The sequence below is a fragment of the Mus pahari genome, chromosome 3 (genome assembly GCF_900095145.1).
Source record: "Mus pahari chromosome 3, PAHARI_EIJ_v1.1, whole genome shotgun sequence".
Taxonomy (NCBI): domain Eukaryota; kingdom Metazoa; phylum Chordata; class Mammalia; order Rodentia; family Muridae; genus Mus; species Mus pahari.
The window spans coordinates 113,144,754-113,157,432 of NC_034592.1; the positions used below are offsets into that span (position 1 = coordinate 113,144,754).

At 46.3% G+C, this 12,679-nt stretch overlaps 1 protein-coding gene across 1 annotated transcript in view; it reads left to right on the plus strand.

Annotated features, from left to right (window-relative positions):
- The first annotated feature begins 1,079 nt into the window (after window positions 1–1,079).
- The window catches only part of Tgm3 (transglutaminase 3), a 37,228-nt gene continuing 25,628 nt past the window's right edge, over window positions 1,080–12,679 (plus strand). Inside the window, exons 1-2 of the mRNA XM_021194488.1 lie at window positions 1,080–1,143; window positions 12,222–12,395. Of these exons, the coding sequence (XP_021050147.1) occupies window positions 1,137–1,143; window positions 12,222–12,395 (181 nt within the window). The 5' untranslated portion in view covers window positions 1,080–1,136. The remainder of the gene's footprint in view (window positions 1,144–12,221; window positions 12,396–12,679) is intronic.

Here is a 12,679-nt window from a genome sequence, read left to right on the forward strand (position 1 = left end):
CTGCTAGGGACTGAAGCCAGGCCCTTTGTGCAGATGCTCTGTTACTGTGCTTTATTCCTACCCCCCTTTTACCAAGCTTGCCTATAACTTGTGATCCTCCTGTCTCAGCTTCCCAAGAACTGTGATCCAGCTGTGCCTCCCCAAAAGCCAGCTACACCTGGAGGTGACTGTGAGCCACTTGATGTAGGTGACGGGAACAAAACTGGTCCTCTGGAAAAGGTTCCTAACCACTGAGCCACCTCACCAGCCCTTAATCTCCCCCCTTTAAAGCTGAGGCAAGAAAAACAAAAACAAAAACAAACAAAAACAAAAACAAACAAATCAAACACCAGGTCAATGACTCCTCCTACACTCCTGGAGAGAGCGTGCAGCTGGAAAGTCAGTGGACGTTTCTAGTGCTTTATAAAGACAGACTGTGGTCCCCCTAACCCGGATTCTAACTGCCATCTGATTTCAAGATCTTTGATGTAGTCCATGGTGAGGCACACATATTCACTTTCCACTTAAGTAATCATGTTGAATTCATCCTCCTCCATCCTTGTGAGGTGAGCATGTGGGTACGCTTATCCTCAAACCTAAACCAAAGCTTCCAAGCTTCAGATCTGAAGGATCACAGGAGGTCGTCAGCACTGGAACTTAGGGCTGTCGCTTCCTCAAATGTACCTTGTTACCCTCATCCCTGGGCACATGAACCGTGGCGTGTGGAGGCAGTTAGCTCTGATAATATTTGTACACAGAGAGAAAGGACGTTGCTAAGTTCTAGACATCTCCTTGTCACAAAAGCCTTCCTGACATGAGCTTGGGACAAGTTTCCCAAATGCTGGGGGTCCCTTACCTTTGTAAATAAAACAAGAAATCCTAAGAACAAACCATTCGACTTTCTTTCATCTCCTTTCTTCTTTCCAAGCCCGTCTTGCATAAGCAGGATGACCTCCCATTGGGTGACGGGTGTGTTGTAAGTGAAACGTTTACAGGCACTACAGGAATGACCTGGTGCCTCGCCCACCTCATTAGAATTCTAATTGGGGTGTGTAGGAGAGGCTTCTATAAATGGTAAGGCAATCCTTGGCGCCGGTCTCCCCACACCATCTCTGTCATTCCCAGAGGAGCCCCAGGAAAGGCAGAAGAAGCCGACCATGAGTGGTGAGTGTGTGGTGTATCTCCAGCAGGTCCTTGTGGGAACCCATACTGCCCTCTGGGGCTGGCAGAGCAGCCAGCTGGGACAGCCGGCTGTCTTGGGGACTCTGTTTTTGGGGTGTCTGTGTTCTAGAATACCTGCTGGATTCCGCTGGCATATTTCAGTGATGGAACATGACTGGGATGGATGGTGTGATAGGCAGGATGTTCAACACAGCCGGGGGTCACATTCCCTTTGAGGACAAGCGTTGTCTTATTGGTACTGCTTATCCATTGCTACCTATAAAGTCAAGTGGGTTTCTCAGTACACTTTTCCTAGCTGTCAGTAGCAGGAACAAAAGAAAGCAACTTTCACAGGGCGGGAAAGAGAGAGACACACACGTGGAAGCTGAGTGTTGAGAAACCATCAACTGGAATGCTCCTAAGTAAATTACAGATCCTCTAACCCTGGCAGGCTCCCTGACTTAACTTGCTGTACGGAAACCCAGCAGTAGATGTGGCAAGCATGTCACAAGATCCCGACTGTCCCTATGAACAGTACCAGGGAAGGCGACTGGAAAGGAACAAGAAGTGCAGGTTTTTTGACTCCGTGGTTACTGTCGAGGATTTAGGCTCTGCTAATTACTGCCTGTCATGGTGATCGGCCTTGGACCTTGATGGCAGCAATGCCAAACCCAAACAAGGCGTGAGTCAAACCTGTAAAGAGTGGTGAATGGTGGTTAGGAGCAAGAGAACTAATCCAGATGCGGAAGGTGGATATGGGCCACTTGAGAAAAATCTCCAGATGAGGACTGGGCAGGGGATGTTTTTACCATCCATTCCCTGAATACAGGCATGGCTGAGATGCTAACAAAAGGAGTTCTGGAGGCTTATAATGTCACCAAAAGGGACATTGGCAGTTGTCATCTAGTACAACTATCTTCTGCCAGGGAGAGGCTGGGGCCTGGATATGGAGAGAGCCCTAGGAAAGTCAAACGGTAAGTGGGTAGCAAAAATGGACCAAATCCCCAGCTCCAAGGTGCCTTGCCGCTAGGCTCTGTGTCCACATCTGAGCTCAAACATGATTCCCAGCAGGTGAGCCACCAGACCTTTTTCTTAAGCTAGGACTTCAGCTGCTTTCTTGCAGAGAAGAGTTGGGAATTCCTCCTGGGTTTCTGACTTCTTTGTATGCACCGACAACCTGCTAAGGCCCCTTAGTTTCTTAGGTGCTCTATGAAAAGCAGATCATCTCTCTGGATTCCATATCTTGCGACTCCAGCCCATCCATTGTTTGCATTGAAGACCAGATTACACCACACACACACACACACACACACACACACACACACACACACACACACACACACACACACACACACACACACTGTCCTGGCTCAATGGCCTGTCGCTTCTCTCAGCATCTGCTACCTGCTCATCAGAGGCAGAGCCCACTGGGCCTTTGGGCTGCTCAAACTGTAACTGTCATTTAGGATTACATCCAGGAGTAGAGCTGTTGAAGTAATTAGCTCCCAGCCCTGTCCCTGGTGATCTTAGAGGGACTCTGCGCTGTGAGTCTGTTTCCTCAGCTCTAAAGTGGATTGTACTCACCTAGGAGTGTCCATGAGCATGACTTAGTAGCACTTGGGAATTTTTTTTTTTTTTTAATCAAGCCTGTTTCCTCCTTGCCTTGGGATCTTAAGAAAACCAGATGAGAGAGGGATCCCTGTTGGGGGTGCCAAGGGAGAGCAGAGGAAGGAAGCCGGGTTTGCATCTAACCAAGGCATTGTTTCCATATAGAATCATCAGAGAGTAGTTTAAAAAAAAAAAAAAAGATAGTCTATGTTTTAAAAAGGAGAAACCATCATGGGATAAAACCCATTTTCTACTCCCTGGTGACTTTCAGAGGACCTCTTCAGTAGGTTTCTCCCTAGCACAAGTCACTCCAGCATCCTCCTCACCTTCCTTTCACACATTCCTAGGTAGCGTTGGGTCTACAAAATCTTCTTGTTCACCTCTAATGGTTTTCCTAAGTCGCCTCTACCTTGCAGGGCCGTGGTGTGCACACGGTGCTGCGGCCATTCTTCTTCCCCAGGGCCCACATGCCAGGTTGGGGTGTGTGCTGGAGTTTGGAAATTCTCTCTGGATCACTTGAGAGGAAAGGAAACAAGGCTGGGTCTCTTGGGCTGAGAGGTGGGCTTCCAAAGGAGACTGCATCCCCTTGCTGAGCCTCCCTCACTCGGGAGATGATGGTAGCTCTTCCCCTTCCCCCTCCCCAAGCCCCCATGGAGCAGCTACACAGCCCATTAGTGTGAAGGAACTTTCATAGGTATGAAATGATGCATAGGACTAAGGTAACTATTCTTTGTCCCAGCCACATATTTAGAATAAGCAGAAAAGACTCTTTTAAATACCAAAGATGGTCCTAAATCTGGAGCTCCTGTTTTGATTGGTTTGGGAAACTCTTGGATCAAGACATCCCTCTCCTGATGACTTCCCTGTGTGTCAAGGCTTGATGCCCCCATGCCAGGAGAGATGACAAGCTCTCTCCTTTGTGAGGAAGCATGGGAAGTCCTTCACTTCTTATCCGTCAGCGTGATGTCGGGGCATGGAGAAGGCTGTGGTTAGTGGCTTCCACAACCACCATGGTAGTTGGCTACAGCTAGAAGCTTGGAGTCAGATTTTTGTCAAGGAAAATTGGATTCCAGCTTGGCCTTTGGTCTAGGTTCTGTCTGAGCTTAGGATATTGGAAAAATGAGTTCACCTGGCTGAACTTAACAACCCCTCCCCCCATCTGTAAATTGGCGTAACGCTGTAGGCTTTTCTGGGTGTTAAAAGATGTAGGTGCAGTGCTCCATGCCTGGCATAGAAGGAGCTACAGCCTTCCCCACCCAGAGTTGACCTTAGAAGAGGCAGACGTTGAGGTCTCGCTACTCCCTTTGTACTGTTGAGACACCCACAATTCACACTGAGGTCCTTACCCAAGGCCTTTCTGCCTGGCCAGGGTTTCATCCCAGGAATTTTGCCAGACCCTTCCCCTGCCTGCTGCCAGATCCTGGCCTTGAGTGTCAGGAAATGCTGCAGTGTGCGCTGCACCAGGCTTAGAGGTGTCTGACTGTGGAGAGACGCGAAAAGCAACTGACGCCAGCTGGAAAGAGAAAGGAGAGCAAGTCCCAAGAGCCAGGGAGTGGGTGGCCATGACCTGGAGCCTGAGGGAATGACCTGAAGAATGACTCCTGTGTCTGTGGCCTGGATTGGAGACCTGGCTTCCAGGCCTAGCTCTGCTTCTAGACGACTCTGGGCTTTCAGTAGGTCACTTCTGCTATTTTGTGGTGGGGGAGGGGGGAATCTGACCTTCTGAAGTGGAATATGAGAATTATATTGAATTATATCCCCATTTTTCAAGACACTCACTGCAATCTATTTCAGATTGTGACATCACTTTAGCAGACTGCAACCAGTTTATTTTGTAAGGTGATGTAATAGAGAAAATGTCAAGAATATGTACATTATCGTATTCAGTTACAAATCAATGTTAGAGAACACCGAAATATGTTTCTTAGTGTGGCCTCTATCCTGAAATCCACTCAGCTAAACATGACTTTTAGAATTTCCATTAGTTGGGACTACAGAGCTGGCTCAGTCATTTAGAGCACCTTGTTCTTTCAGAGGACCCAGATTCAGTTCCAAACATTCACATGGTGTCCCAGCCATCCATAACTTCAGTTCCAGGGGATCTGATGACCTCTTCTGGCCTCTGAGAGCACCAGGCATGCATGTGGTACACTGACATACATGTAAGCAAATCCCTCATACACATAAAAGATTAGGTAGAGTATAATTTCAATTAGCATTAATTACCTCTGGAAATCTGTACTATAAGAATGCATCTTTGTCTAAAGGAGACACAATAAGGAGTAAAGTCCACCTGAGTGTGTGTAGGAGACCAGCTCCCCAAGCTTCAGACCTGCCATGATGGTGTCCCGTCAGCTGCTTTCTCAGCCCAACACTGAGGACCAGGGCATCCTCAGACGTCTGCTGCCAGCAATTTCTTTATAGAGCTGGGCTGATAAGGGCCTGTTTAGCTGATGGTAATCTCCTGTCACAGTCTGGCATCTTCTTACGCTGACCTGCCAGACATAAGCCCCAGAGAGCTATACTCACAGGGTCATAGGATTGCAGTTACTTGTAAATGATAGTGAGCCCCCAAAAAGCAGCGACAAAAAAACAAGCGACACAGATGCTCATTTCCTCCTTGCACAAGAGATCTGAATGTAGGTAGATCGGGGAAGGGAAGGGAACTACACGGTTCTCGGAATGCAGGCTCTGACCAGCTCACAGCTTACTCTCCCTCATGCATGGCCCTGAGTCATCTGAGGTGGATATTGCAAGCCCCATCCACATCACGTTACACCCCAGACAGCAGGATGGGAGAAAGGGGAGGAAAATAGGCCAGGCACATTTGCCAGCCACTGTCAAAAAGGTCTCTTGGCTGGGTTTGATGGTAATGATGAGGTGATGTCATCTAAGCCCTGGGAGGCTGAGGCAGGAGGATCAAAAGTTCCGGCAAGCTTGGACGTGTTCGAAGTATATGGACATAGAATATGGCCAGACACGCAAGGCACTCCTGGGCTACATAGTGAGACTATCTTAGGACCAAAGATCTTCTTCAAAAGAACTGAATACAGAACCTTTTTATGAAGAAATACTTGCTTCATAAAAGCCCTTTTCACAACAGCCAAAATGTAGAAACAACTGTCCATCAGCTGAGTAAAAGATAAACAAAATGTAGAGTGTACTCATGTAATTGAATATGGTTCAGCCATAGGAGAATCAGCTATGCAAACATCCTTCAGCATGACCGAGCCTTGAAACATTGTAACAAGGGGAATGAGGCCGACCTCAAGACTGCCACATACTGTGTGCTTCCATTTATATCAGATTATCCAGAACAGACAAAACCCTGGAGGCAGGAAACAGACCAGAGGTCGGGAGACATGAGGGAGGAGTGACCATGGTGGGCATCAGGCCTCTTCTGGAAACTAGACAGAGTTCACACAACATACAAATATACTAACACCTACTGAAGTGTTCCTTAACATGCTTAAGGTGCTCATTTTTATCCTATATACATATCACAGCAATTTTAGAAGGACTCATTGGAAGTTCTGGCCTACAAGCCACTGGCCAGACATGGTCCATGTACATCCCCTGATGGGAGGGAACCTGTGAGATACACAGCCTATTAAAATGGTTTTATTTATTTATTATTTTTTAGGAAAGGGGGAACAAGTGAACTTTGGGATAGAATTTAGCAGTCTTTCTCCATCAAGAATGCTAGTGATACTGATATTTGCTGAGCCATGTCTTCATCCTGAACTGATACAAAACAGTAACTCAGCCTAGTGTGGAACTGGGAGGTTGTCTGCAGTGGGACACCAGGGACAGGTGCTTGCAAGCTGCTGCTCTCTCCAGACTTCCCCATCTTTATGCAGGGAGCAGCTTAGAAAGCTAATGAGTTGTTTCTCAGAGTTCTTCCCCACCCCCCACCCCCCAGTGTTTGAACTCAAACCAGGGCCTTTATCGTGCCAGTCTCGCGCCCTAAACGGAGCTATGCCCCTCCCCTTTCTTTTTCCTGCTGACAATATTTAAGGGTGTGACTTGATGGCTGGACACAGGCCAATGAGACTCTCCCTTCATCTCTTCTTTTCACCTAAATGGGCATAGAAAACACGCCAAGACTAAACATACTCATGAGCTTTCGACTTGAGGAGACCCCAAGATGGCTGACACCGTCTCCCCTTTTCCTTCTTCCTCTTCTGGCAAAGCAGACAAAGTGCTCTGTTAAGAGCAATGAGTTGGGTGTGGCCAAAGGCCCCTGGTACCCACAAACATGAGTTCCTGATTCAGAGGTTCATGGGTGGGACAAGGTCTGAGATAGGCAGCCAGCAGGCCTTCTTGTGCAGCTCTCCCAGGGACAACAAGCCAGATCGATTCTGTTCACTCACTTTCCCCAAAGATTGTCCTCTGAGAACACGTTTTGTCCCCCTAGATTCTCACTGCCCCTATTTTTTTTAGGTTACAATGTCAGTGGGTAGACAGCACATCCTGAGGACCTCTTACCACTTACAGCAGCAGCTGGGGTCTGAGTCTTCCATGGGACCTATTCCCAAGAGAAGAACTGGGGACAGTGACAGAGTACAGTCAGTAAGATCTGGTGGAAAGGAAACAGTTTGCTTCTAGACTGCTTAAAGTACTCCTAGCTAACAAATGGATGAAATTTCCACACCAGCCAGACCTCTTGGTGCATTAACTAGGTGCCCTATGGCTGAACTCAATCCTGACACCGTTTGGAACTTTATGGAATAAGGGCTCAGTTTCACAGGTCTGTGTTAATCCTACGGATGGTGAAGGAAAAGTCTGCTGACCCAAATTATGTTTTGGTTTTAGGAAGGCTTCATTACATAGATATTCTTGATTGATTGCAGAGTTAATTAATGATTAATAATGACCATAGTCGTTAGTGATTATATCAATTTCCTTTCCCTGAAGAACAGGGTCATGGTAACTGAAGTCTCTAACCCTCTGAGGACATGGCTGGTTTCCTAGGTAACTAGCCACTATCTTGAGGCTTGAGCTCCCAGGCACCAGTTATCTTAGTTTTAAAAAGACACTGACCCTTTCCAAGATTCCAAATGTTTTAGAAGACTTCGCCAGGAAAAGGTGGAGACCAAATGCATGTCTGTTTGTGTCACACAGCGGAGTCCATGCTCTGCTGATTTCTAGGTACCGAGGTGATGTGCTGTCCCCTGAACTTGTTTGCAGTTGTCGGAGTTCATCCATGGTATAAATACATAATGGGTTCTCTGTGTGATCAACAGTTGACACACTGCATGCTGGTGACACGTATGAGTCTACCTTTCCTTCTTCCATCAGCTCAGGGAAGCCTTCCTGATCTCACAACACCCCTCAGGTCTCTCATGACCGTACCCCACTCAGGAAGGAGTAACTATGACCAAGGCTTCCCCACATCTTGGCTCTTTCATCTGTAAAACTCTGGGAGTAACTCACAGCATTAATGGGTTAAGGCATGTAACGACTTGGCCGATTGTTAGCACATCAAAGTCCAGCAAACTTCAGCTAGTGCAGTGATGTCACCACCACAGTCACACTGCCATTGACCTGTCTGTTGCCATCTCGGTAGGAAGGATCAGCTCCTTACAGCTTCAGCACCCTGAAGTTCAGCCTCATCTCCATCCTTCCTTCCAAGCACAGTCACTGGTCTCTGGAACGAATGAGGAAGGCACAGCTACAGCAAAGCACATAAACGTTAGGAGAGCCAAGATAGGGTAAACCTGTGTGTACGGGAACAGATGCCAATGTTCATGTGGCTCTCCCCACAGCAGAGAGCCATCTGGGAAACACCTCTCTCTCTCTCTCTCTCTCTCTCTCTCTCTCTCTCTCTCTCTCTCTCTCTCTTTTGTTTTTGTTCTTGTCTTGGTTTTGGTTTTGGTTTTGGGGTTTTTTGGTTTATTTTTTCAGGCAGGGTTTCTCTGCTGTTCTGTAACCTGTGGACCAGGCTGACCTTGAACTCAGAGATCCACCTTGCCCCAGACAGACCTAGTACCTAGTCCCTGGATGTATAAATCTCTTTACATCTCAGCATCTGACAGACAATGACCTATGTCTGAGCTGTCTCCATCTGACACAGAAATGTCCCTGAATTTGTGTAAAATGCTTTAACTTATTGTCTATAAATATTTGTTGGATGAATGGATGGATGAATGAATGAATGAATGAATGAATGAATGAATAGTACCCTGATCCAGTGGCAAGATCACATTGTAAAACCCTTTTCTCCAAAAGCAGTGTTTGGCTCAGCATCCCAGAGACAGAGAGCTTCTATGTGAAGCTGCTCTGGTAGAAGCCCCTGTTCCAGACCCTCCCGCACCCCCAATTCTCACCTGCTCTCCTCCCTTCAGGACAGGACCTCTGCTCTTGACACACAATATGCCTCACTTTCCAGAGCCTAGAGCCTTTTTGTCTGGGATGCAGCATGTCCCTTGGCATCCAACAAAATCCTCCCTGTCAAGGTCTCTGTAAATCGCACACACTTACAGGCATGGTGTGATGGCTTACGCGTGTACACCGTATGATGTTAAATTCAGGTATATCATTTCCATCTCCACAAATACTTTTCATTTCTCTAACAATCTAAGAACTCCTTACTCCTAATTGTTACTTGAACCCCCAGACAACGTTTCCCCAGCTATCTGTCCCTTCATAGTCTCCAGACTCTGCTAAGCACCATTCTGCCCCTCCACATCTATGAAATCAACCTTTTCATGTTCCACAAATGAGTGAGGCCATGTTACACCCTGTGCCATGCTTATGCTACTTAACGCATGTCCTCTGGTTCTAGCCACACTTGTCCCAAAGAATGAGATTTCATTTTGTTTAATATCTGAGTAACACTTCATTGTATGTAGAGATACCACAGTTTCCTTATCCATTCATGAACTGGTTTGTATTTAGGTTGTTTTTATTTCTTGTAAGCAATGCTAAAATAAGCTAGGCATGGTGGTTACATGCCTGTAACCTCGGCCCCTAGAAAGCTGAGAGAAGAAGATCATGAGTTTGAGGTTAGCCAGGGATATATAGCAAGCCAGCCTGAACTAAAGAGCAAGGTCCTATCCCCCCCACCCCACCCCCACACACCAACGCTAAAATAAACACAGAAGCAGAGATATTTGTTTTACTGATGGTGTTTCCTTTAATACATACTGATGATGGGATTGTTCAACTATAAGGCAGTTCAATTTTTAATTGTCTTGAAGGGCTGCTATACTGTTTCCCACAATAGCTGTACTGTAATAATTTCCATCTTTACCAACAGTTCAGAGGGCTGCTCTTCATTCAGCTGATATTATTTCTTATCTGTTGTATTTCGGGAAGTAGTGATTCTTACCAGAGCAAGATGGTATCTCGTGGTTTTGATTTGCATTTCCCCAGTGATTAGGTATGCTGAACACCATAAACCTTCATATATAGCTTTCTGCCAGTTTATGTTTTCTTTTAAAGTCAAGTATTTTCAGTAAAGCCTTTTCTGGTGTCTACAAAAACAAAAAACAAAACAAAACAAAACAAAACAAAACAAAACAAAACAAAACCCTTCTCTCTTACCTATACTTTCTGTGTACCTTTAGTTGAAAGAAACTGGATTCTTCCCATCTCATCCTTCCTATGGCTTTTTCTTGTCTTACCGACTGAGAAAGACCTTTGAATGCTCAACGTACATTTCACATGTTTCTACTCCCAACATGTCTGACAGTGCTTTATAAATAATAGGTCTCATTCTCTTCTCTTCTCTTCTCTTCTCTTCTCTCTCTCTCTCTCTCTCTCTCTCTCTCTCTCTCTCTCTCTCTCTCTCTCACACACACACACACACACACACACACACACACACACACCACTTTGAATACCCCACATTCACCCCGTTCTGTGTGCTACATTTTGAGTTGTATTTAGAACAGATTTGGTTATTTATTTATTTATTTATTTATCTTCATTTTGGGGGTCTGCGGCTGTTTTGCCTGCATATGTGTCTATGCATCACCTGTGCTTGGTGCCTGCCAAAGTCAGAGAAGGCCTTAGGGCTCCCTGGAACTGGAGTTACAGACAGTTCTTACCCTCACCTGAGCTTTGGGACTCTAACAAGGGTCCTCTGGAAGAACAGCCGATGCTCTTAACCACTGAACCATCTCTCCAGGCCCCAAGACAGTTACTTTTTGATGTCAGGTTTTCTTTGTTCATTTACATATTACTTCATTCACTTCTGTGCCTAGTCAGTTAAGTGGAGTGCTAGGCTTCAGAATATAAAGATCAAGATGTATCCTCGTGGACAATCTGTCAACACACACAAATGGGAATGATTTCTGGCAGTGGGATGTGCCATCATATACTCATCAAGGTGTACTTCATTGTGAAAACAGAGAGCAGTTTGTTTTGCAGGGGAGTGAGTGATGTAACATCCCAGCTATAACTCAAAAGAATACAATTTCTCAACAGGTTAGTTTGAGCTAAATGTCTCATAAATTATGTCATCTCCCATAAACCTAATGTAGTTTCGCTCCACTGCCTCCATGGTCATCTGAGAAGTGGAGGAGAGTGGCTTCTGAGACATTTGTCATAGGGAGCACTTGCAAGTTGCTTCTGCTAATAGTCCCCAACCCCCAGGATTATCAATGCTCCTTAAAGCTGCGACTGATCTCTCTGGTATCCAAGGCCAACACCAAGGATTTAGTAAATATAGGAGTAAAACGTGTAGACATCAGTTTGAGAGTGGAAAGATGCATTTGGAGTCAGAGAGATCACCTCCCCTCAGTTGTGTCGGGGTTCTGATGACACCCAGTTCTCTTTCCTTTCCTTTTGTTTGTTTAACCTGTGCATGTCCAGGAGCACACTGCGGTATGCTCAGGAACACACTGTCTGTAGATGTTGGGTTACCTTCCTCAATGTTTCCTCACCATATTTCCCAGGGAAGGACTTTCCTGGAACACAGAGCAAGCTGTTTCATCTAGATTGTCATGTCAGCAAGCCCTGGGGACCTGACTGTTTCCATCCCTAGTACCGGAGCTACAAGCTGAGCACCAACACACCCAGCTGCTTATGCAAGGGCTACAGATCTGTACCGAGGTCCTCAGGGTTTCACAACACATACTTCATCTACCAAACCGTCTTCCCAGTCTCTCATGACATGGTTCTTCTAGCTGGTAGAGTGATATTTCCCTGAGTGTTCAGCCTACTCCTCAAGGACTAGTGATGGAGATAGTCTGAGCAGAGGGGATAGTGCGTGGAGTGGCTTGGCCATCTGAAAGGCAGGATGTTTATGTGATCTTGGGTCATATAAGTTAGAGTATTTGAATACAAAAAGGGTGAATGGGGACAAGTGGTGACCATTCTGCTATGCAGAATCAAAGCTTTTATGTCTTACTGTGACTTTACATGGTCAGCTCACCGCCGCCTCCTCATGCATGGATGCCTTTTTGGTACGCTGTGCACTTCTTCCCTCTCCCTCAAGACTTCAGATTCTACTTTCTGTCTCACAGCTTTACAGATCCAAAATGTCAACTGGCAGATGCCTGTGAATCGAAGGGCGCATCACACAGACAAGTTCTCCAGCCAGGATTCCATTGTGCGGAGAGGACAGCCCTGGGAGATAATATTAGTCTGCAACCGAAGCCTTGAGTCTGGAGAAGATCTGAATTTCATCGTTTCCACGGGTACTTACCATGCCCCCTCCACACATGCCCGCTGAGTTACCCCTGAGGGCTCTCTGGACTTTGGGCTATGTCTTGACTCGGGGCAACTATGGGAGCATGAGACCTATGGTCTTCAGATCTAGAAGGCTGTGACTTGTATGTTCCCTCCAGTTACCTCAAGCACAATGATGACATGCTTTCCTGGTTGAAGGCCCAGATCAGTGGCTCTCAGCCTTCCTAATGCTTCGACCCCTTACTACAGTTTCTCATGTTGTGGTGACCCCCAACCATAAGATTATATCGTT